Consider the following 22,509-nt stretch of genomic DNA (forward strand, 5'->3'; position numbering starts at 1 on the left):
GTTCATTTGCATATAAATACGATTTCTTTACGTACCTACACTAACATATTGGACGTAAAACATACCAAAGGGCATTTACGTAGTTAGTAGGTAACTATTTTTTACTAAGCAATCTATAGATTTTTCTCGAAATGTTAATCCATGTAATTCTCTTTTTATCAGAAAAGTGAAGTTTGAGAGTGGTATTATCAATAATTTCTAATAAAATTCCGATAATCAATTAAAAGAGTTTATTAACGCTCATTTCCTCTTCTTCTTCTTGTTATTCTTAAACTTAAGTTTTTGCTTAATCTTCTCCTTGCGTATCCTTTCCTTGACAATTTGTTGTTTGTTCTTGAACTCTTTAGACTTAGCTTCGGCTGATTTCTTGGCTATGCGCTCGTTGTGTTTCACCCAGTGGGGACGGAACTCAGATGCTGTAGAAAAAAAAGTATTGTCACTTCATATTATGCAATCAATAAACTGGTTGCTGGTTTTATCTGGGTTGTGTTCAAAGTAATAAGCCATCGTGTATTACAGGATACGTGGCACCGTACCGTGGGAACGTATGCATCGCAAAAATGAATTTAAAAAACCTTTACAATTACAAAAATAAACAATGTGTTATCTTTTACGACTGCACCGTAAACAACTGAACCTATTTAGATAAAATTACGGTACATATATGGTATCAACATAACATTTTCTCCCCTATATAGTCTATATATTTCTAGTCTATAGTCTCTCTGGCTGTCGCTCCTTGTAAAACACTGGTAAGCTGCATCCATCAGACTGGTAGCTGACCCCAACTTGGGAAAACGCTCGGGATATGATCGTATAGTCTCTCAGGTGGAATGTAAAGAATATAGTTACAGGGGAGTTTATAAGGAGTACCTACATAGGGAGAGTACATAAGGGAGTACGTACACAGGGAGAGTACATAAGGAAGGTACATAGAAAAAAAACTCACCAGACTTCTTCCTGTTAGTATCCTGCGGCTGTTCATCATCAGAGCCCGCGTCGGCCGCGTTACGTTTCCGCCACTCGTCGTATCGGCCGCTGCGGTAGGACGCCGGCACGCGACCGCCGCTCTCTGTGCGGATCATTTTACGACCGCCATCCTGAAATTAGTTTATTTTTGAAAATTAAGTCTAATTTAGATTTTTTTATGTGAGGAAAATAATAAGAGCTGGTGTTCAAATGATATGTTAAAATGGTACCTATATCGTGTAATTTTCTTTCCAAAAGTTATCACTTCATGTACTAATTTTCTTCATCTTGTAATAATTTTATAAGATAACACTTTAGTTACAATGAGCTTTTAAGGAATCCATTAAAAACTCCAGCAAATGCAAACCCATTACTGGGACAACACTAAACATACACCTTTATAAGACTACTCGTCAAAAGTTAGCTTCAGACTGCTGAATCTGTATGTACAAAAATTTCGTAATTTTTTCATAGATTTTCAATTTTATCTTTAAAACTAGCTTCTGCCAGCGGTTTCACCCGCATCCCGTGGGAACTACTTCCCGTACCGGGATAAAAAGTAGCCTATAACCTTCCTCGATAAATGGGCTATCTAACACTGAAAGAAATTTTCAAATCGGACCAGTAGTTCCTGAGATTAGCGCGTTCAAACAAACAAACAAACTCTTCAGCTTTATAATATTAGTATAGATGTAAGGATCAATGTTGATTAGGAAAATTTTACAGGGTAGCTGGATATGATGGGTGTACAAAAGTTAGCAGAAACCTAAAGCATAATAACAATACATACCGGATCAACATGCACCATCTTCTTCCTCTTCCTGTCCCAGCGCAGCATGGCCTTATGCGCCCGCGCCGCGTCCCCGCTGTCCGCGTTCAGCTCAAGCTGAGCTGCTTCCGCGCCTACCGCGAAGTTTACTGCCATACTGTAAATATAGTAATGTATTTATTTATTAAAATAGATGATGGTTTAAGTTTCTGTTTTGTCATGAAACGGCTTTGGTAAGTGAGTTTTAATTTATTTATTTCAGATTTTTTGTTACAGGTAATATTCGTAATAACTGGACTCATTTAGCAGGACAACGTTAATAGCTAAATGCTAATGAAAAAAAAATATAATATGAAAAACAGATTTTTTTCCGAATAATTCCAAATACTTACAGAAAATCCATCCGTACTATTCGTCAATAAATAGTATATTTTTTTAAGAAATTGTTATGTGTTTTGAGTGTACTTGTTAAAACTAAAAATATTACAAATCTCACACAAAATAAATTATCTGTAGAAAGCCTGACTACTCACCCCATCTCAGTATGTTGATCGCTAGCGTAATGTGAGATATAGTTCTCATCTCGAACCACCTCTTTCTTCTTCTTCTTGGGCGGTTGGTTCGGAGGACGGCTTAGTTTCGTGTTGCTCGTGTCTTCTAGTATACCTTCAGCCTGAAAACGTGAACAATATAGATAAAGATACTTGAAATATGAAAGAAAGCTATTTTATAAATAGCTACATATGTGATGTGCCTGAATAGTTTTATCGAAAATAGAATTCCTAAAGAAGTCAGTTTTAAACTACTTTCGAGGCATTCATTGAAAATGTCTGACTATATTTACAACTTTGATAATATTAAATTAGTCCTAGATACCAATTCAATTATTGATGTAAGTATTGTGTACATACCTTAAGTTTCTTAATGTCCCGAACTTTCTGAACAGTTTTTCCGTGAGCCTGTTTCTTCTTCTTCATAGCTAAATACATTGGTGAATCATTCTTAGCTGACAGTTCTAATATTGTCTGAAAAAAAAAACACAATTAATGTAAAAATTGACATCTATACTGAAGTAATACAGGCCTCGAAACTACTGAACTGACTTGAAAAATTCCTTAACTTTGGAAAATCTTAAAACTAACCCTCGAGTAACATTTTTATATACTTTGGCTATATTTCGTCCGGGTGCGGGAACAACTTTCCTCTGGACGCAGCTGAAACCGCAGGACACACCTGGTAATTTATATAGCTGAAAGAATATTATTCAAGAAACTCAATAAAACTTACTCCTTTAGGCGTATAATTCTTGATCTTCTCAATCATATCAACAGCGGCGTCATCGTTCTCGTCCACTAGGAAGGGATGCGTGAGTACGGGGAAGGCGGTTATTTTGGCGCGCTTGTTCGCCTCGGCGGACGCGGGCTCGCGCCATTTTATGTACTGCTGCCAACCTCGACCACAGACACGGGCTGCGTCTTCCTGAGGATTTGATTATTAAATGTTAGGGGCATGTTGGTTTTGTTGTTTAAAGACTTATCTAAAAATTGGTAGAAGTGATTATGTGGACGATTGAAATACTGGCTATATTCAGACTATTTCAACTTAGTGGTATAAATTTCCAGATTAAACTTTATAATTGAATCTTTAAAACACACTATACCAAATAAAATTGTGCCTTGGCGATATTTTCATTACCAATGGTTTATATCATAATTACTGACGAAAGTCACCAAGAGTTGCAATGAGAAACTACCCATGATCTCCAAATACTGAACTTTCTCTCCTTCACTTGCGTCGTGGATAACGTCTCGGCTCCCAGGAACCCTCACTTAGCTAAGGAGGTGAAAGAAGAAACTACTCACAATCTCTGAATAATTCTTCTCCCAAGCCATGACATCCTGTTGTCTTAGTTCCAACAGTGATGTGGGAACTGCCCCCCACACTCCGCTAGGACAGGCCAATCCTCTCTCCTTCACTTGTCCGGGGGATATTATCTCGGCTCCCAAGAACAATTGCAGATCTAACAAGCATACTCTTAACCAAAGAAAAGAAAGGAAGAAGTACTCACAATCTCCGAGTAATTCTTCTCCCAAGCCATGACATCCTGATGTCTTAGTTCCAGCAGCGATGTGGGAACTGCCCCCCACACTCCGCTAGGACAGGCCAGACCCCTCTCTTTGACTTGTCCGGGGGATATCATCTCGGCTCCCAAGAACAGTTGTAGGTCTAGTAAATGTGCTACGTCTTCCGGAGCGATGAGGGAGAACGCCCGACCCGCACGGCCGGCTCGGGCACTGCGACCTAGAGGATTATTGTTAGGTAAATATTTTGAGGTACCAATTTTGTAATTTATCCGAACTCTTTTCACTTTAATACTCTTTTTGGCACACTTGATGGGGGCTGGTAACTGCGCCCTGTCTCGCACAATGTACCGTGTTGTCAAAAAGTTTGGCGAGTGTTTCATTAATTATGTATGTAAACTTTTTTCTCTAGACTCAATACATAAGTGGAACCAAGTAGTAGCGTGGTATGATTTCAATAATTTTGGAAGATGTTTGCAATTTTATTGATGAGGCAAAAAATAACGCAAACTGCAAAAGTATATTAGCAATACTTACCAACTCTATGCACAAAAAGCTTCGGCTTAGCTGGGAAGTTGTAATTAATAACGGTGTCCAAAGCCGGGAGATCCAATCCTCTAGCGGCAACATCAGTTACTATAAGTACTGAACATTTCTTGTTCGTGAATCGACCGAGCGCGATCTTACGTGCGGAGGCGTCTAGGCCGGAGTATGCGTAAGTTGATGATATGCCTGCTTGTTGTAATATCTGCAAAATGAGGTGAACAATATGATTTTACCAGATGGACAGAAAAATAAAAAAAATAACTTTAATAATTAAAATCAATGAAAAATATTACATTGGTTGAGTGTACATAAATCTGCTGGATCCCTAGAATTCACTTTGTTATGGCTCATAACATGGTGATCTTCACTTTGGATCCACCAGATTTAAAAGTAAAATGATGTTGCTTCTTCGTATAAAAATATTTAATTTAATTTACATACCAAATTCAAATACTCCACATGATGCTTAGTAGCAGCAAATACAACAGCTTGTGGAGTTTTAGCAGTCAAAACCCTATCCAGCAAAATCAATAAGGCTGCAGTTTTCAACTCCGCTCTCACTGCAACCCAACCAAGCCACAAAGTCGATGGCAATTTCCAGTCAACATCCAATCTCACAAGCGTAGGGTCTGTGAGACCTGCCCTTGCAAATTCTACGAGCATTTTTGGCAGGGTTGCTGAGAATAGCAGTGTTTGACGGGTTGATGGTAACCGGGCGACGATTTCTCGCAGTTGTTCACCGAAACCAAGCTCGAAGAGTCTGTCAGCTTCGTCAAATACTATTACCTCTGCAAAAGACAGAAAATAAGAATTTTAAGTGCAGAGACTATACCACATTATGTGCAGTGATTATGCCTTACATAGAGAAGTTGAATTGTACATTTCTTTTATGTTGTATGTATTTAGCGTAATAATGCAAAATCTAGTTGATATTCTGATAGGAATATAATAAAAATTACTTACTTATATTATCCAGTTTCAAACTCATTTCTATACAGATGTGTAGGAAACGGCCAGGGGTTGCCACCACAATATCCGGTGCTGTGCCAGACATTACACTGAACTGCTGGTCTATTGACTCTCCGCCAAGAATTGCAGCAGAAGATAAACCCGTGAACTTGCCCAGTTCTCGTACAAACCTTAGAGTCTGAAACAGTTAAGTACAATTTTATTTATAGAGGAAAATAAAAAACCAGCCAAGTGCGAGTTGGACTCCCGCATGAAGGGTTCCGTACCATTATTTATAAAATGGGCAAAAAAAATACGTTTGTTGTTCAGGAGCCCCCAAAATTTTTTTTAATTCTAGTTTTCAGTATTTGTTGTTATAGCGGCAACAAAAATACATCATCTGTGAAAATTTCAGCTCTCCATATATCACGGTTCATGAGATACAGCCTGGTGACAGACAGACGGATGGAAAGACAGAGGAGCAAAAACAATAGGGCCCCGTTTTACCTTTTGGGTATGGAACCCTAAAAATGGAGTCATGACCAAGTAAAAGCTATATTTCATGCATTTCAGAGATCAATACATAGTATTTACACAATCCTTCATTCCTTTGTGTATTGAGTGAGCTTATTACAACACTAAATAAATAAGGTACCTGTAACGCCAATTCCCGAGTAGGTGATAGAATCAAGGCTCTGAAATTCTTTCCCGGCAAAGGTTTGCTGTTTGGAGCCAGCAGTTTCTCCAGTATTGGAAGGACAAAACATGCTGTTTTTCCTGAGCCCGTGCGTGCCATGGCCACCACATCTTTGCCAGTTAAAGCTAAAGGAATTGTCTGAAAAAAATAAACAAAGTTTCTTCTAGATTTGTATTTTTTGATAGGTTGTAGTCAGCTTTAGACCAAAATAAAGATGCTGCAACTAATTTTAAAGGTAATAAAGCTTCTGGTCTTGTGAATTTGCACATATCCACGTTAAATAACTGAGCAATCAACTTTGGAGGTTAGGTTACAAATGTATGTTTTTATTTGCTCACCTTACGCTGTATAGGTGTCGGTTGTTTATATCCTCGCTTTGTTATACCTTTAATTATAGGGAAACTCAGCCCCATTGACTGAAATCCACCAGAACTCTTCTTTTTCTGCTTATTATTCTGAGTTTCATCTTGGCTGTCCCCCTCATGTGGGGCTTCAAAACCTGGCACATGGTCTTCCAATTCCTTAGGTTTCGTCATTATTCCCGTTCTTGAGATATAAATTAGGTAAATTACATTATTATATTTCAAAAGCACGTGAACTATTAGTAAAATATATAATAAAGCAGGAAAGCGTGTTATTATTTTGACATTTTCATGACATTTTCACGTCCACAATTCTAATGTCAATTGTCAGTAAATGACACTGACGCATTCTCGTTTTTGACACTAATTTGAGACAGCTTTCGAATTGTTTTGTTTGGGAATTTTAATTAGCGATTAATCATCAATTAATCAATTTAAAATTGTGTTTATTAGATGATTAAGTAGACTTGTGTAATAACATAAATTTTTGTATATACATTATTATTTGCACTGAACGCCTACCTAGTTGAAGAATGGAAGTCCTCCGTGTTACTGCCAAGGTACGTTTTGGAAGCTGCCGACTGTAACTACCGACCGCACGCGCCGCGACTGCACTGGTTTCTATGGGCCAGGCCACAACAGTGCGTTGCGGCGTCGCATCGCAAAAACAACATTGCACAGCTATGCGATTAACATGATATGCGTCGTTGATTTTTGCGATGCGACGCCGCAACGCACTGTTGTGGCCTGGCCCTATGCCTTTACATGAAGTCCTTTTGGGATCACTTCTATCCACGTAAAAAGTTTAGACGGTTCATTTATATCAGTTTTATGTAAATATCTAGATACAAACCAGTAGTAGGTACAGCTGCGGCCGATTGTATACAGTCGCGGTACGTGCGGTCGGCAATTGCAGTCGACAGCTATCATTCAAAACGTACCTTCACAGTGATTTTAAAAATCTTCTCTATGAAATTAACATTCATTCGAATCTTGTAGGGATAGAAAATAAAAGACAGACATAAATAAAAGGAAGCTATATTTTTGTAAGGCGATAACAATGACCTGGAGATAAATATATAAGTATCATAAGTAATTGAGAGTCTAATTGCTGTTATTAGCACCTAGTCAAACTCAGGGACAATTTAAAAACGTTTAAAAAATAAATAATATGTTACATATAATCAAAGTGTTTAACGTATACCTACTTCATACAACAGCAAAAGCTATCAAATGTACATCTTCATCATTTTCCATTACAGCTTGGATTTCCTTTCTAGCATTTTCATTCATACTGTGTTGATGTTCTTTAAATACATAAACTGCTAAACGACGTTGAAGACCAACGCTTTCTTCCCACAAACCTTTGATAACTGATTCAATGAACTTAGCCCTCACAGTTCCTATGACAAAGTAAACCTGTAAGTAGTTAACCAAGGCACCGGCATACAATTCTATTATAGAGTCAAAGAACGCACTCACAAGATTAGCCACCTCTTTGGAGATGTATCTGCCAAACACGAAGCCCACAGCTTCCGCACACTCCACCTTCTGCTTTTGTAAATCAAGAAATACTTCTGGCACTTGTTTCATGGTCTGCCTTACTGCTTTGAAATACAACATGGTCAAATGTATCTCTGCATAGTTGTCAAAATATTCTTCCTTTGGCATGAATGTCTGTATCCAAGCCAAGATTCTCTCGATGACTAATGGGCATAATTCATATTTGGTATCTATAAATGCTGCATTATACTTTAAATTCTCCTTTATTTGCTCTAATCTTACCCGAATATGCTTGTCTCCAGTGCTTCGAAGACTGTCTAAGCGCTCAAAAAATGCTCCTCCAATCTTAGCAAATCTCTTGTCTAGATCTTTGTTATTCTTTGGCAACATCAAGTACCTAATAAAAATTGCTGGAAACGATAACGGTATGTCATCCGCATCAGTCGGAGTCTTCTGCAATAAATGTAACAAAATATTTTCTATTATATCTTCGTTGATCTTGGGAAGCATCATGCACAAATCAGAAAGCAATTGTGCCGAAATTGAATTTGATATTTTATCTATAACAAGGTACAACGTTGCGCAATAATCAGGTTTGATGCTAACAGGAATCCATTCTGTTTTTACAAGTAACTGGCGCAGCCTCTCACGAGATGATAGGTCGACACTAGAAACTAACGGTTTTATACAATCCCAAACTTTGGGATTACTATTAGTACCAAAGTGACGGAAGTACGACAGTGCTGTGCGCAGTGCTACAACGGGATGCAGTTTTGCTGCTGATGCCAAGGTTTCTAGAAGTAACTCGCTTTCAGAGCGTATACAAAGCGCCACAGCTACTCTCACAGTACGCTTTTCAGATGCTAAGAATCTAATTATACCCGCTCTGTCTACTCTTCGAGAAAGCATTGCTTGCGTAGCTATTGCTTTCACGCCAGCTTTGCGCCACCCCCATTGCAACAGATTTATACGGGGGCGGGCAATACGCGCACATGCCCTTAATCTTGCTGCAAACTTAGACTGATCATCACCTTCTGCGTCTAACTTACACAATTCGGTCTCAAATTGATTGTACCAGAGTCTTGCTACCGACCTTGCCAATGTCGCGTGTTTACAATTCGTATTTTTAATGGATATGATCTTCTCGTTCAATAAAGACTTGAGATGTACAGTGAAATCCTCATCCTGGTTGAAATATACCCCGAGCTTGCAGAAGAAACTGTCGAATCGTGATTCACTGTTAGTTACTATATCTGCAAGCATAGCTATATCAAGAGCTGATGGGTCATGACGCAAAGCGTTCAAACAAGCTTCCTGATCACACCGAAATTTTAAATTAACACGGAATAACTCACGTCGTCCTATTCCTGCCTTGTAAAACCGTTCTAGTAAAGGTTTTGCAACGTTTGCGTCTTGCAAAACTAAGTTTTTTACAATTTCTAGGATTGGCGATTCTGCCTTGACAGGAACATGGTATATGTCTATGATATCCAGCAATTGGCTAATGCGCTCTGCAGTTACAGTAGTCTCACTATGTGCAGCAGCAGCAATCAACATATCTTGTAGGCCTCTCGAAATCAACGTTCGCTCGTTCGCTTTCAGAGCATATTCCGCTAGCGGCGAAAAGTTTTTAAGAAAAGTGGCGCACACGTTATTTTTGGATTCACCAGATAATAAGTGCCGAATCACAACTGCATGCAATCCCTCGGTACATTCGGCTTCGGCTGGTGCACCATCGAATCCAAGGCCGTGTCCAAAATCTAAGAAATTTTGCCAAACATCTGCGGGTAAGCGCCAGACGTTAGTGCGCTTAACAAGGCTGCGGAGTATGGACGCACGGATATGAGGTGGCTCATTCTGATGCCGTGAAGCTAATTTTAACAACGCCGCTACAGCATCATTTCGCCCTCCGCTCTTGCTCACTAAAACAAGAAAAATATCACGACGCCTTTCTGATGATCCAGCACGTACTAAGCGTTGCCCTAAATCATGAAGAGCTCTTTCAAATCCGATAAACCTAAATTCATCGAACAGCCGATCTAAATCAGTTTTAACTGAAGTAACTATGCGAGATCCTTCATAACGACAAAATTTTCTTTTTTTGAGCATGTACCTAAAATCTCCCATTTCAAGTCCGTAGATAGGCTCACATTTCTCCTCATCGAATAAATGCGGATTCGAATCAATTGGAGGAGGTGGTTTGGGCGTCGCGTATGGCCATTCTTCGACGCATTTACCAATATCCTTTTCAACGAACACTCGTTTTTTGAATACTGCTCTTTTATCTGGACTAAGTCGCTTTACAAACGGCTCTACGACTTTGTACTCAAACCAATGCTGCAGGTATTTTGCTCGAGCTAACTGAAGCACAACCTCTTGACATTCTTCTACTGTTAGCCGAGCAGCAAGGGTCGGGATATGCAAGAAATGCGCTACGTACAGCTCCAATTTACTCGTAAACCTGTTTTTATGATATCGCAGGAGATAATCAGTTGCCAATGGACTGAATCTAGGAAACGTATTGACATTGAAATATTTTTCCATGATATCTAAAAACATATCTGAATCTGATTTCAGCACACATTTCACGCTATTATAGAACGCTTTTTCTTGTCGAAGATAACAGGATCTTACTTCTTCATCGGTTGTCAAGGAATCGAAATATATTTTAGCGACCTGAGGGCATTTCTCGCAGAGTACCTTGAAATCATGACTCGATAATTTTGTCAATATTTTAGGAACCTCTTCAAGTATGAAACCCTTTTTACAGTGACTGAGAAACTTAATGGCAAACCTAAATTCTTTTTCTTTGTAATAGTGGTAAAATTCCTGACACGCTGCTTGGTCTCGTAGATTTAAAGAAATCCAATGTCTCATTTTAGTAACTGCTGGCGAAATCATTTCTGGGAAGAGAACATCTTCTAAATATTTTGGGTTTATGATTTCACGAGAGTTTAGAAGCCATGAGGATTTCAGAGCTCTGCTTACGAATAGCATGTCATCATCTTTTAAGTTACGAATGATGTATTCTACATTTTTAAGTTTTCCAGCAAAGTCTATCTTAAAAAGCCGATCAACTGGACCTTGTTCGGGAAGATATTCGATGTCTTGGAAAGACACTCCGCTATCTACAGCTTTATTCACCAAAGAGTTGAGATGTCGATGGCGTTGTCCAAGGTGGTCCCCCGTTAAGATGATCGGTAGAAGCGATGTCATCTGGAAGGATATTAGAAAATATATTAGTCGATTATGTTGTATGACGTAAAAAGAGAGCTTACAATAACCGGTTTTAATCAATCAAAAGCCAGAAAGTCTGACTTACCAAAGAGTTTCGACTTGCCCAGGAAACTGGGTTGAGGTGGTCAGATAGGCAGTTTTGTATGTTACATGTAAAAGACTGGTATTCAGCTGCATCCTGTTTAAACAGGACGCCACCAACAGAATTCGGGAAAAGCAAATGATGACGATGGGCAACAAACATGAAAATAATGCCAAAAACTTAACTTACCTTGAATTCTAATTGTCCGGAACTATTCCAATATTTCAAATATCCTTTATCTCATCTCAAGTGCAAGAAAAACACAGAAAGCAGTAAATATACAGTCCCAAGTGCCGGCTAGAATGAAGCAAACAAAAATATAATGCAGATTGCGTACGCGACCTTGATGTTATTTTAAAAATGATGACTAACTTCACAAGTAGGCACTATAGTTAAAGATTATCAATATAGAAGAAACCACTTACATTATCGTACTCAAAATAAGTGTAATAAATTGAACTAAATATTAAAATCTTATTATTTGTACAGTTCAATAAATAACATGGCCGACGTAAAACTATAACCAATTTAATAATCTGTACCAAAAATAACCTTCGGCTAGCCCGCGAATTTCAAACGTAATCAAATTGCCGAAATTTAATTTTGCCGGACGGAGACGGACCAATGCACCACAAACTTGGGTGGGTTTAGAATGGCGAAGTAGGTACTTGTTTACTTTTGTCAGCTAGGTTTTTACACTGGCAAATCTGCATTCATATTATTTAATAAGTAGGTATTTATTTATTCAAGAAAAACATAGCACTTTGCAGTGTAGGTATACATTTTTGGAAAACAAATTACATAATCATGCAATAGTAGACTCTATCTTTTGAACTAGGACAAGCCTGGGGTGCGATTCACTATAATAAGGCAAAACATCTTTACAACCAAGAAATCATCGTTGTAACATCAGATGAAAACTCGGCGGTATTCATTAGTTAAAATTGCGCGATCGTAGCGCCTCAACGATGTTGACGGCGTGACATAGAACTAACATTTGGTGCCAAATGTATGAAAATCGGTATTCAGCAACACGAAACATCCTCGCCTGCAACGACAACCTCGCCTTCGCCTTCGATTTTATCTGTCAAACCGAAAAGCTTGTAAATTGTGGATGTTTTCTTGGATGAAGGCGACTGAAATGTAAGTAAAACAAGTTATTTAATAAATTGCAATGTGAAAATATGTTTTTATGATGATTTGTTTATCGTACTTTAATCCCTGAAACATTTGCGCCTATTTTTAATGTTTTAGATGGCAGTTCGTCTTTCCTGTATGATTTTTCGTTGGAAGAAACTAAACATCATGATAATTAAATAAATAAGAAGTCAGGCCTCCGTGATACGTATTATGGATTTACTAACACTATAGTTCGGCCATTCAGAGAATGCGTTCCTGACACGTCGCGATTGAACTGACGACGTAACTTTGCAATGGCGTTGCAGTTACGATAAAAATATTTTTGCTGGTTGTTTACCGTTTTAACAATTGAGGAGCATTAAAACAACATTATTATATCAATAATCAATGAATGTAGTTACGTCGTCAGTTCAATCGCGACGTGTCAGGAACGCATTCTCTGAATGGCCGAACTATAACTACTGATAGAAACTATAATAAGATTGACTGAAGAACAGATTCGACAGTTGAAAGATTTCCTGAGATTTCCCCTTTCCTAACAAAGGCGAATCGTCGAGGAGGAATTAGCAACCGCACCAATATATTACACTTAATCAATATAATATAAATCATCATACAGTACAGTGGATAGATGCCTAAAACTTACCGTCCATCCACCTTTTGCAGGTACTGTCAAATTTTTTGTTAGTGGGATTTAAGTACCAAATAATGCTATGTGACATTACAAGAACAATGTCTCACAAGCATCTGCCTCAAGGACTCAACAATATACATTAGATGCCATCAACCATCCAGATATTATTGATAAGTACGAGGTAGGTAAGAAGCAACTGTGACCTGGTGGATAAGCAAGCCGGACTCTAGCAGTGACTTGGACAGTGGATGTCATGCTAGAAGTTATTTAATAAACAATACTATGTAGACACCTAACAATACATATGTATTTTACCTGTGTATGTTAAATAGTAATATAAACATTTTTAACATTACACAATAGTGTGCAGGTATCAAAGTAATTTTTATAAAAATACTGAACTTTTCTGTAATCATGAATTAATAAAACAATATTTTAATTCATCATGTCTTTTTATTATTTTGTATTTTATAATGAATATGCATTTATTTTTAAATTCAGATTCCAAAACATTCTCCTTGCATAATAGAATGTATTTTTAACTTGATTACACAGAGTTCTGGCAAATTCATGTTGGCTCGCAGCTGCAATAGAACTGGACTTCCTCTGAACTGCTCCTTTTTGTCCTTCCAGTACTGTAACACAAGCAAAACTTATATGGTGTACCTAATATATAAAATAAATAGAACAACTATTTGCTTGGTGTGGTTTAACTTTCAGTTGTAATTTCAAATGCCTTTATGATTGAATTTGAAGGATAGAGTAAAGTCATTGTATTTGCCTGCTGTCAATACTAATTTAGTACCTAATACATACAAAACATAATGTAGAAGAGTACCTACTATACTTACCATGATTCAATGCAACAGTAAACACACACTATATAGGTGTTAGATCCTTTTATTTTATACGGGCAACACTGCTGCCACCGTGATGACAACCCTATGAAGATTTTGACAGATAGAGTGCGCGTTTTCTTCGTGCACTGATAAACTATGTTTTCTTACGATTGTTATTAAAAATTGTGTTTTAAAAGTGAATACAAGAAGTTATTGTGATACGAATTGACGTTTTAATTCTGATGAAAGCTAGGAGATCATACCCTAGCTTATATCAGAAGCGGGAAGAACAGAAAACGCCTAGTTACCAATGGGGCGCGAATGCTCCGAATGATCTCGAAATTAATGATCACGCCACACTATGCGAAACACTTCTATACAAAGACGAGATGACCACAGCACTGATTGCTCAACCGCAATAATGCATCAAGGACTTTTCTACTCAAGGAAAACAAAGCGACATGGTCAACAGTATTATCATCAACGTTCATCCACTACAGCGCTCGTGAACGCTGATGGTATTGAAGAGTAAAACTGAATGCCTACAATCGGATGAGATTATAACTGCGAAAGACTTGTGGAGCCAATAATGACGACGACCAGACAAGATTCTTGTGTGTAGATTACTGCTTGATACACACTACGCCTGATGGCGATTAGACACCTCCACCGTGATGAAACATTTTACCAGGTACCCGAGACATTGGACAATCAGGTATAAGTATTAATATAGGTATATATTTTTTTGCATTCCAATTTAATCCATGGAATAGAAAACAATCATTTAATTGCCCAAACATGTGTATACATGCATACACACGCAGGTGCATGCATGTAGGATAAAATTACAATTATTAAAGGTATGTGCTTAAAACATATTTGCCACTTGTACACACAAATATAAATTTGTTTGGCACACAAATATAAAACCAGAAACATTTAGCTCTATATACTAAAAACTATTTGAGCCGACATTTCAGAGCTTCGGTACTGAGTTTTCTCTAGGTTATAGATATTTTGTTGTACATAATGGGTGCAATTCAAAATATAAGTGCAGTTTTACATGGATGTAAACAGAGCTTGCTATTGATCCATTTGATGCATGCATTTCTAAGGTGGGTAAATGTATAACAATATGTTTAATTAGACATCCATAAACCAGCTGGGAACATGGCAGATAGCCTGAGATAAAGATTTCTATCCTGAGTAATTATGTATGGTGTTAATTTTGCTACACATTGAATACATACAATATTTATGGGAAAAGAGTAAATAAAGCAAGTAAAGCTAATTGCATAGTTCATGGGGATGATGGCCAAACAATTTGGTGTTAATGTATTATTTACATACATTACTGAAATAGACAAAGGAAGTACCTACAAAAATAAGTAAATAGGATATAACAATAGGATATTCACGTTATAAAGCCAATAAAACAATAATTAAAATTGAAATAATCATAATCACTTACAAACAGAAGTAGAAAATAAATTGGTTAATTGACAACCAACAAAAACCGTTGGACACAGCTCTTGACTATTCTAAGTACATCTCAAGCGGTGATAACAGATATTAATAATGGATAATCAAATACTTTAAAGTACTATAAACACTAAACTGGTTTTTATTCATAAACTATATGAAACTAAATGCTTCAAGCCAGTATGTTTCAGACAGTAAGTATATTTTACCAATATGTTGGTTCTGCCAATACAAACATCATTGTTAAGTAAAACTTCATTCCAAGTAAATATCATTCATCATCATCAGCCTATCGCAGTCCACTGCTGGACATAGGCCTCTCCAATGGCAAATATCATTGCCTGTTATTATTTTAAAGATGCATGTTTTATTTTAAAGTGAAAATTATAAAAATGGTAATCTTGTTAAATGATCTTTTCCATATTATTAACTGTAAATTGCTTCACATAGAAAAAGTTAAACTGCCTATTCTATCTGAATGTTGGATGACATTACAGCTAACAGGTACATTATAGGACTGTAACACATTAAGGATAGTTTCATCACAGTAAAGATGCAGCAATTGTAGTAAATATTATTATTTACTTAAAGGATTTTACAGACTGAAGCATAATAAATAAATATAACTCGGTAGTGTCAATTAATCAGAAGAAAATATAACTCAGTAGTGTCTGTAATCTGAGTAGCCGGATCAGACATATTCTTTTTGAAAGATTTCATTTTAATTTGGAATCCACCACTTGATGCTGAGATCAATCTGGTTTCCTCAACCATTCAAAATAACCTGAAGTGCTTAAAGATATGTATACTAGAATCAAATAAATACAAAATAAACAAATTTCGGCTTTGAAATCTGAACGGAAAGCAGTCTATTATTATTAATTTAATAAATGAATATAGCGATTGCGTCAATAAGAGATAGGTCTGAGTTGGAACGAAACAACATTAGTTAGACATAAAATAGGGTTGTTTCCAATTTTCGGAAATCTATTTAGATAGCTTCTAAATAATTTTAAGATCACCCTCTCTTTCATTTTTCGTCTCTAATCTTTTTATTTTTTATGTATTACATTTTTTTCTATTTCTCTTAAAATATTGCTCGGAAAACGCTAGATCACGTGACTGTGACGTCAACGTTCTCTGTTCATTCCTTTACATTTTAAAGCACATCTAACGAGAAAAAACTAACATACCAACTAATGGATTTCTTAATTTTTATAATGTATTTTTATAAAATAGCTACAAAAACTATAATATTTTATACATATAAATTATTTTTATACATTTGCACAAAAATAAAATACCTCAAATGTTTTGAGTTGTGGACGCGGAAAAATGAAACGGTGCAAAGAAACGTAAAGTTTGTGTTTATTTATATTGAGGTTATGTTTGTGTCCGCGTTCGAAAAGATTTGATGCTTATTCAAAAAACTTAAATTAAATGAATGTCTACAAGGTTTGTGTTGTGCGAGACTGGAAATACGACCATTAGTGCTCCAAATAAACTGTTCATCCACGTTCCGCTGAAAAATCTTGGTTATTGGCAAAGAATTGAGCGACCATAGAAGAGTCTACTCTTGGCAGATTGGAACTATAAGCTTTCATAAATCCTTTCTCCATAATTCTTTAGCAGTTGTATCACTTAAATGCAATTAACACACAGAACTTCACAGAAGCAAATAAACAAAACATTAATTCAGAGGTTATTTCGATATATCTGTCACAGAGAGAATGACGTCATCGGTCTCTTCTCGTCGTTTTTAATGGCGTGACGTCATAGGCTCTAAATTAAGATTTCATAAATTAATTAAAAAATATATGGTCAGTTATAAATAATATGATATAGCTTATCGTGTTTCTAGTTTTGTGAACTTTCGGTGCATTTATTTATTTTTAACTAAATGAATACTAGGAAACAACCCTATTGTCTGATACTACACAGGAGCCATACCATCAGAATACATTATACTATGCTGAAAAAGAAGTATGTAAGACGGTTAAAGAATAAATGATTAGGCAATTAATAAGTATTTTGTCCTAGCCAATTAAAAAGTCGAATGCATACCAGGGCACTCAGTAAAACATATAGATAAACTGAACCTGAACTTTTATGGATGGTAACAATACAAGTTAACACTTCTCTCTATACTCTCTTATGATAATATTCACATCAAATATTCTAAACATACAAATATAGGTACTGTCATTATGACAGGAAATCTTGTAATTTCCTGAGAGGTTAGACATTTTATTCTGAGGCTAAATTTCAGCACATGTTGTATGTTGGACCTTCTCTCACAGAAAATTACATGTACAGTTTATGATGATTTTCTTGATTGATGTTGTGAGTCTATTCTGACCACTTATAAAATAGGAACCAAGATTGTGGAGGATCAGAGGAGTGAATTCAGTGGGGTGTCAACAATCCTTAACAAGTCAGTAAGTACAACCACAAGTGTTTTACAGTCAACAACTAAGAAAGAGCATTGCTTAGTATTTAATAGTTTTGAACCATTAATTGAATAAACTGACTGATAAAAATAAAGAACAATTTATGTGGTTATTGGAACTTATGTTTAAAAATGATGACATCTGGTTATGTTTATATTCATGTATATATTTATTTGCATTCCATAATGTCACAATTGATGTTATAGAGGCTTAAAACTAAGTAAGTACCATTATAGGCCCTGTTAGGGCACAGCTAAAGAAGGCAATACTTTAAGGCAACATAAATAATTTACAAAGAACCATGACCATGTCAAACTAGGCCTAGGGGCACTTTGTTGTCACTTTGTTTGTATTAAAATTGTTACTACGGCACCACCTTCAATTCTGCTTTCGTATCCCTCATCAGGGATATAGTTCCGAAGGAGCAAAAGGCTTTTCCACTAAACAAATGAATAATAATTAAATGAAATATAATATAATTTGATTAAATGGTATTACCTAAAAAGAAAAGCTTGCATTGAGAAGTGTAGTGATTTTAATGAATTGTTAATTAATAAAACAATACCAGACGAAGAAAATTGATTTCTGATTTTTTTGATTATCTGTTATTAATTCTTATGAGCCTCTGTATTGAAATGTGAAATAAATTGAAAGATTCATACTATTTCAGTTTGGTTATATTGTTGAATTATTGAAACAAGACTAGATAAATAAACTTTTGATAAATTGAGAGGTTTGAAGGTATGCACTCTGTACTGTTTTAGCTGGTTCTATTGTTTGTTGCTGAAAACAAACGACTTGAGGAAGAAAGTGGATATTATGTATTTATATTTTTTAACCACTACCATAAGGGATTAACAGAAACATTGTAATGTTGTAACAATTGTAATGTTGTAACAATTGTAACTTGTAGTGGTCTGATTGAATTTGATTGTGTTATTAAATAATAATAATAGAAGACATGTATTGATTTAGTTAACCATAGGCATTGCTTTAATACAAATAAGAGATGGACACAAAAAAAAAAATTAATTACTTGTACATTTCTCGTTTTATTATGTTGTAAATTATTAAAAACAAGCAACTGGAATGCTAATAAAGAATTGAGTATTGATTAGACAAGATATATGGTACTAGTTGTGAGATAACGAATATAAATAAGAGATGGGTAGAGAAACTGACTAAAGAATGTTTAATAGCTATTTGATTATATTGATGATTAATGAAAACTAAACAAGATAAAATATGTATACATATATATTGGAGACAGAGATAGAAGATGTAATAAATTGAGATTTGTATATTGACCAGTTTGATGATATTGATAATTACGAAAGTCATTTATGATTCTGAATTTAATACTGTTTTATATGGAAGGAATTGTGTAAGGACGGTTTTGTGTAAGGAGTCACTCGTGATAATATTATTAATCAATTTTTATAAAACATACTTAAAAAGCTGTGTATATTTCTCATAACTCTCAATTTTTCGAAACCAAGTCCTTAAAATAAATTGTATATTGTATTGAAGAGCGATACAAGCATAATGATGAAGTATATAAATCTAAGACAGGATATTAAGCAATTGTATGTTGTATTGAAGATCAATACATGTGTTATGATTAAGTTTATGAATCTGAGGCCAGATATTAAGAAATTAATAATGATGAAGTATAAACATCTGACGCTAGATGTTGAGAAAGTGTATATTGTATCGAAGATCAATACAAGTGTAATGATGAAGTATAAAAATTTGACGCTAGATATTGAGAAAGTGTATATTGTATTGTTAATGTACAGTAGTCCAGGTACTGGATAGAAAGAAGTTGTTTACTGTAATGAGGAATTATATAAGCAGAAGCAATGTGTAAATATTGATTTGCACTTTGAATTATGATATTGATGAATTTGAATGTGTTAATAAGGAACAAAAGTTCAGAGACTTTGTATAATAGAAGTTTTCTATTGAAATGAGAAATGATATAAGTATCTTGATGCCAATATGGGGATGTTGACTTGTACTGCTTGAATTTGAATGAGGTACACAAATCCAGAGACGGGATATAAAGGATTCTTGTCGTCGATATGTTGATATTGACTTATAATATTGAAATTTGAATGTATTGATAAGGTACCTAGATAAATCCCGAGACTGGATATAAGGAATTGTTTATTTGATGGGGAACTATATAAATGATTTGATGATTTTGATTTCTTGATTTTGACTTGTATTGCTGGAATTTGAATGTATTGATAAGGTACACAAGTCCGGAGACTGGGTATAGAGACTTGTTTATTTAATGGGGAATGATAAAAGTATATTGATGTCAATATGTTGGTTTTGACTTGTACTGCTTGAATTTGAATGTATTTTTAAAGAATATGAATCCAGAGACTGGATATAAAACATGTCGATTATTGAAATAGGAAATGATATAAGTATATTGATGCCAATATGTTAATGTTGACTTGTAATGGTTGAATTTGAATGTATTTATAAAGAATATAAATCCAGAGACTGGATATAAAACATGTCGATTATTGAAATAGGAAATGATATAAGTATATTGATGCCAATATGTTGATGTTGACTTGTAATGGTTGAATTTGAATGTATTTATAAAGAATATAAATCCAGAGACTAGACATAAAACAAGTTGGTTATTGAAATAGGAAATTATATAAGTATATAGATGCCAATATGTTGATGTTGACTTGTAATCTTTGAATTTGAATGTATTGATAAGGTACATAAGTCGAGAGAATTGATAGAAGGATCTTGATGTCAATTTGTTAACATGACTGGAAGGCGTAGATAGCTCCAAATGGGAGTGAATTCCTCGCTGCAGTCACAGTGATAGTAAGATTAACTTACTCTGTTAAACTTGAATGTTTTGATAAAGTATACAAGTCCAAATACTAGACGTGAAGTTGTTTACTGTAGTAAGAATTTGTGAAAGTATATGGTTGCCTATTTGTTAAAATGGCAATGGTACACAAGTCACAGTTTGGATTCAAAATGAAATGAAATTAAAATATTCGAAGAAATTGTTTATCGTAGTGAGAGTTTTGCAATTATATTGTTGACGATTTGTTACAGATGGCTGGAAAGCAGGTGGCAAGTGAGAGTGCTTGGCCTCTGCATCAGTAAAGAGAGGCAGGTGGCAAGTGAGAGTGCTTGGCCTCTGCAACAGTAAAGAGAAGCAGGTGGCAAGTGAGAGTGCTTGGCCTCTGCATCAGTAAAGAGAGGCAGGTGGCAAGTGAGAGTGCTTGGCCTCTGCATCAGTAAAGAGAAGCAGGTGGCAAGTGAGAGTGCTTGGCCTGTAAGCTTACAATGTAGTAAATGATGTCATTGCTTGAAGTTGTACAGTGACTGGCAAGTGAGAGTGCTTGGCCAGTGAAGCTATGAAAAGATATGGTAACAAATGTAGAATATAAAAATATTAATATCAGATCTGTTTGAAAACTTGATTACCCAGTATACATATCTTTTCTTTGAATTGTATAAATTATTTTGCTAGTAAAAATTGCACTAAAATTATTTTGTATAATTTATTAATACATTTTTAGCTCAATTTGTATTGTATAACATTCTCAGGACTAGATAGAAAACTGTATGTAATATGTAATTAATTTTATTTTCTTTTAAAAAGAGTGTCCATGGAGTTTCTTGCCGGTTCTTCTCCATGAGACCAACTCTTTGGAACCGTGCCCCTAACTTTGACGTTTCGAAAGAGCTTTTATAGGCCTACATAAAAAAAAAAAATTGAGTTTGAGTTTGAATAAATTAGAGTAATTGTGTTAAATCCGACTTCTTGGAAAGTTGTTTAGTGGTCAATAGGTGGCACATGTTATTATTCCTAGTTCAACTTGCATTGTATAACTTTCTCAGAGTAGTCAGAGTCAGCCGTAAAATATTGTAAGCATTTCTTTTTTTTATGTTATTATCGTATGTATCAATACATACCAAATGTTATACATATTATGTTTTAAAAAGAGTAACCATGGAGTTTCTTGCCCGTTCTTCTCCATAGGAAGCTACTTTTGGAATGGGCAACTAGAATCAAACTTATTTATAATTACCCAAGGGTATAGTTTGAGGACAAACTAAGGTCAGGAAGGCCGAATGTTAGATCCTTTTATTTTATACGGGCAACACTGCTGCCACCGTGATGACAACCCTATGAAGATTTTGACAGATAGAGTGCGCGTTTTCTTCGTGCACTGATAAACTATGTTTTCTTACGATTGTTATTAAAAATTGTGTTTTAAAAGTGAATACAAGAAGTTATTGTGATACGAATTGACGTTTTAATTCTGATGAAAGCTAGGAGATCATACCCTAGCTTATATAGGTTCATAAATGATTATTGTTTACTAACCTTACACCACTGCACAGTGATTCACTCTAAGGCCATAAATCGAAAAATGTCATTGGCTTTAGATGGCCCCATTAGATCTACTTACTAAGTGCTTAACAAGTTAAGAAGCTTCCAAAAACTCTAAATACCCGTGTCATAAGGTCAACTTATTGACCACTTTTGTGCATCGGAAGTTAGCGAATCTCGAGTCTAATTATCGCAACGTGTGAGTCATCAAAACTTAACACTTTGTTTTTGAGTGTCACTATTCCAAGTCAAGTGTTTACGTATAGTGATAGTATGGAGGTCCAAGACCAAGGTATGTACTTCTATTATCAACTACTTTTTTATTTTTTTGAATGCGCTTAATATTTTATTTTATTTTTTTATTGAAGGTAGCGTTTTTGTAG

The 22,509-nt window shown here is 35.5% G+C and overlaps 2 protein-coding genes and 1 long non-coding RNA gene across 4 annotated transcripts; 1 reads left to right on the plus strand and 2 right to left on the minus strand.

Annotated features, from left to right (window-relative positions):
• Positions 1-215: 215 nt before the first annotated feature.
• On the minus strand, positions 216-6,643 carry LOC124631733 (ATP-dependent RNA helicase DDX54). The gene is made up of 12 exons (XM_047166301.1): positions 6,349-6,643; positions 5,969-6,148; positions 5,329-5,512; positions 4,807-5,153; positions 4,357-4,567; positions 3,807-4,039; positions 3,026-3,217; positions 2,650-2,763; positions 2,272-2,411; positions 1,760-1,895; positions 950-1,100; positions 216-416 (listed from the first exon to the last, which is right to left on the minus strand). Exons 1-12 carry the CDS (start codon positions 6,544-6,546, stop codon positions 241-243), a joined length of 2,262 nt encoding a protein of 753 aa, XP_047022257.1. The 5' UTR covers positions 6,547-6,643; the 3' UTR covers positions 216-240.
• A 751-nt stretch (positions 6,644-7,394) lies between these two features.
• Positions 7,395-11,719, minus strand: LOC124631732. 2 transcript variants are annotated; one of them, XM_047166299.1, is made up of 3 exons: positions 11,620-11,719; positions 11,384-11,491; positions 7,395-11,091 (listed from the first exon to the last, which is right to left on the minus strand). In XM_047166299.1, the coding sequence occupies exon 3, from the start codon at positions 11,089-11,091 to the stop codon at positions 7,582-7,584; it is 3,510 nt and encodes a 1,169-aa protein (XP_047022255.1). In that variant the 5' UTR covers positions 11,384-11,491; positions 11,620-11,719; the 3' UTR covers positions 7,395-7,581. The 2 variants fall into 2 exon arrangements, with proteins under 2 accessions (XP_047022255.1, XP_047022256.1); XM_047166300.1 differs by lacking the exon at positions 11,620-11,719 and having other exon boundaries at positions 11,384-11,600.
• Positions 11,720-13,867: 2,148 nt separating this feature from the next.
• On the plus strand, positions 13,868-21,276 carry LOC124631743. The gene is made up of 2 exons (XR_006984539.1): positions 13,868-14,522; positions 20,839-21,276. It is a non-coding gene; the product is annotated as an uncharacterized LOC124631743 (long non-coding RNA).
• The last annotated feature ends 1,233 nt before the right edge of the window (positions 21,277-22,509 follow it).

This window comes from Helicoverpa zea, chromosome 7 (assembly GCF_022581195.2).
Source record: "Helicoverpa zea isolate HzStark_Cry1AcR chromosome 7, ilHelZeax1.1, whole genome shotgun sequence".
NCBI classification, from domain to species: domain Eukaryota; kingdom Metazoa; phylum Arthropoda; class Insecta; order Lepidoptera; family Noctuidae; genus Helicoverpa; species Helicoverpa zea.

What these genes read in the sequence shown, in the direction of transcription:
- LOC124631733 (XM_047166301.1), bottom strand. Translation starts at nt 6,546, where the DNA reads ATGACGAAACCTAAGGAATTGGAAGACCATGTGCCAGGTTTTGAAGCC. An exon ending in GCTTTTTGTGCATAGAGTTG is followed by an intron (nt 4,040 to 4,356) that starts GTAAGTATTGCT and finishes ATAATCCTCTAG; the next exon opens with GTCGCAGTGCCCGAGCCGGC. An exon ending in AGATGGTGCATGTTGATCCG is followed by an intron (nt 1,101 to 1,759) that starts GTATGTATTGTT and finishes AACTAATTTCAG; the next exon opens with GATGGCGGTCGTAAAATGAT.
- LOC124631732 (XM_047166299.1), bottom strand. Translation starts at nt 11,091, where the DNA reads ATGACATCGCTTCTACCGATCATCTTAACGGGGGACCACCTTGGACAA.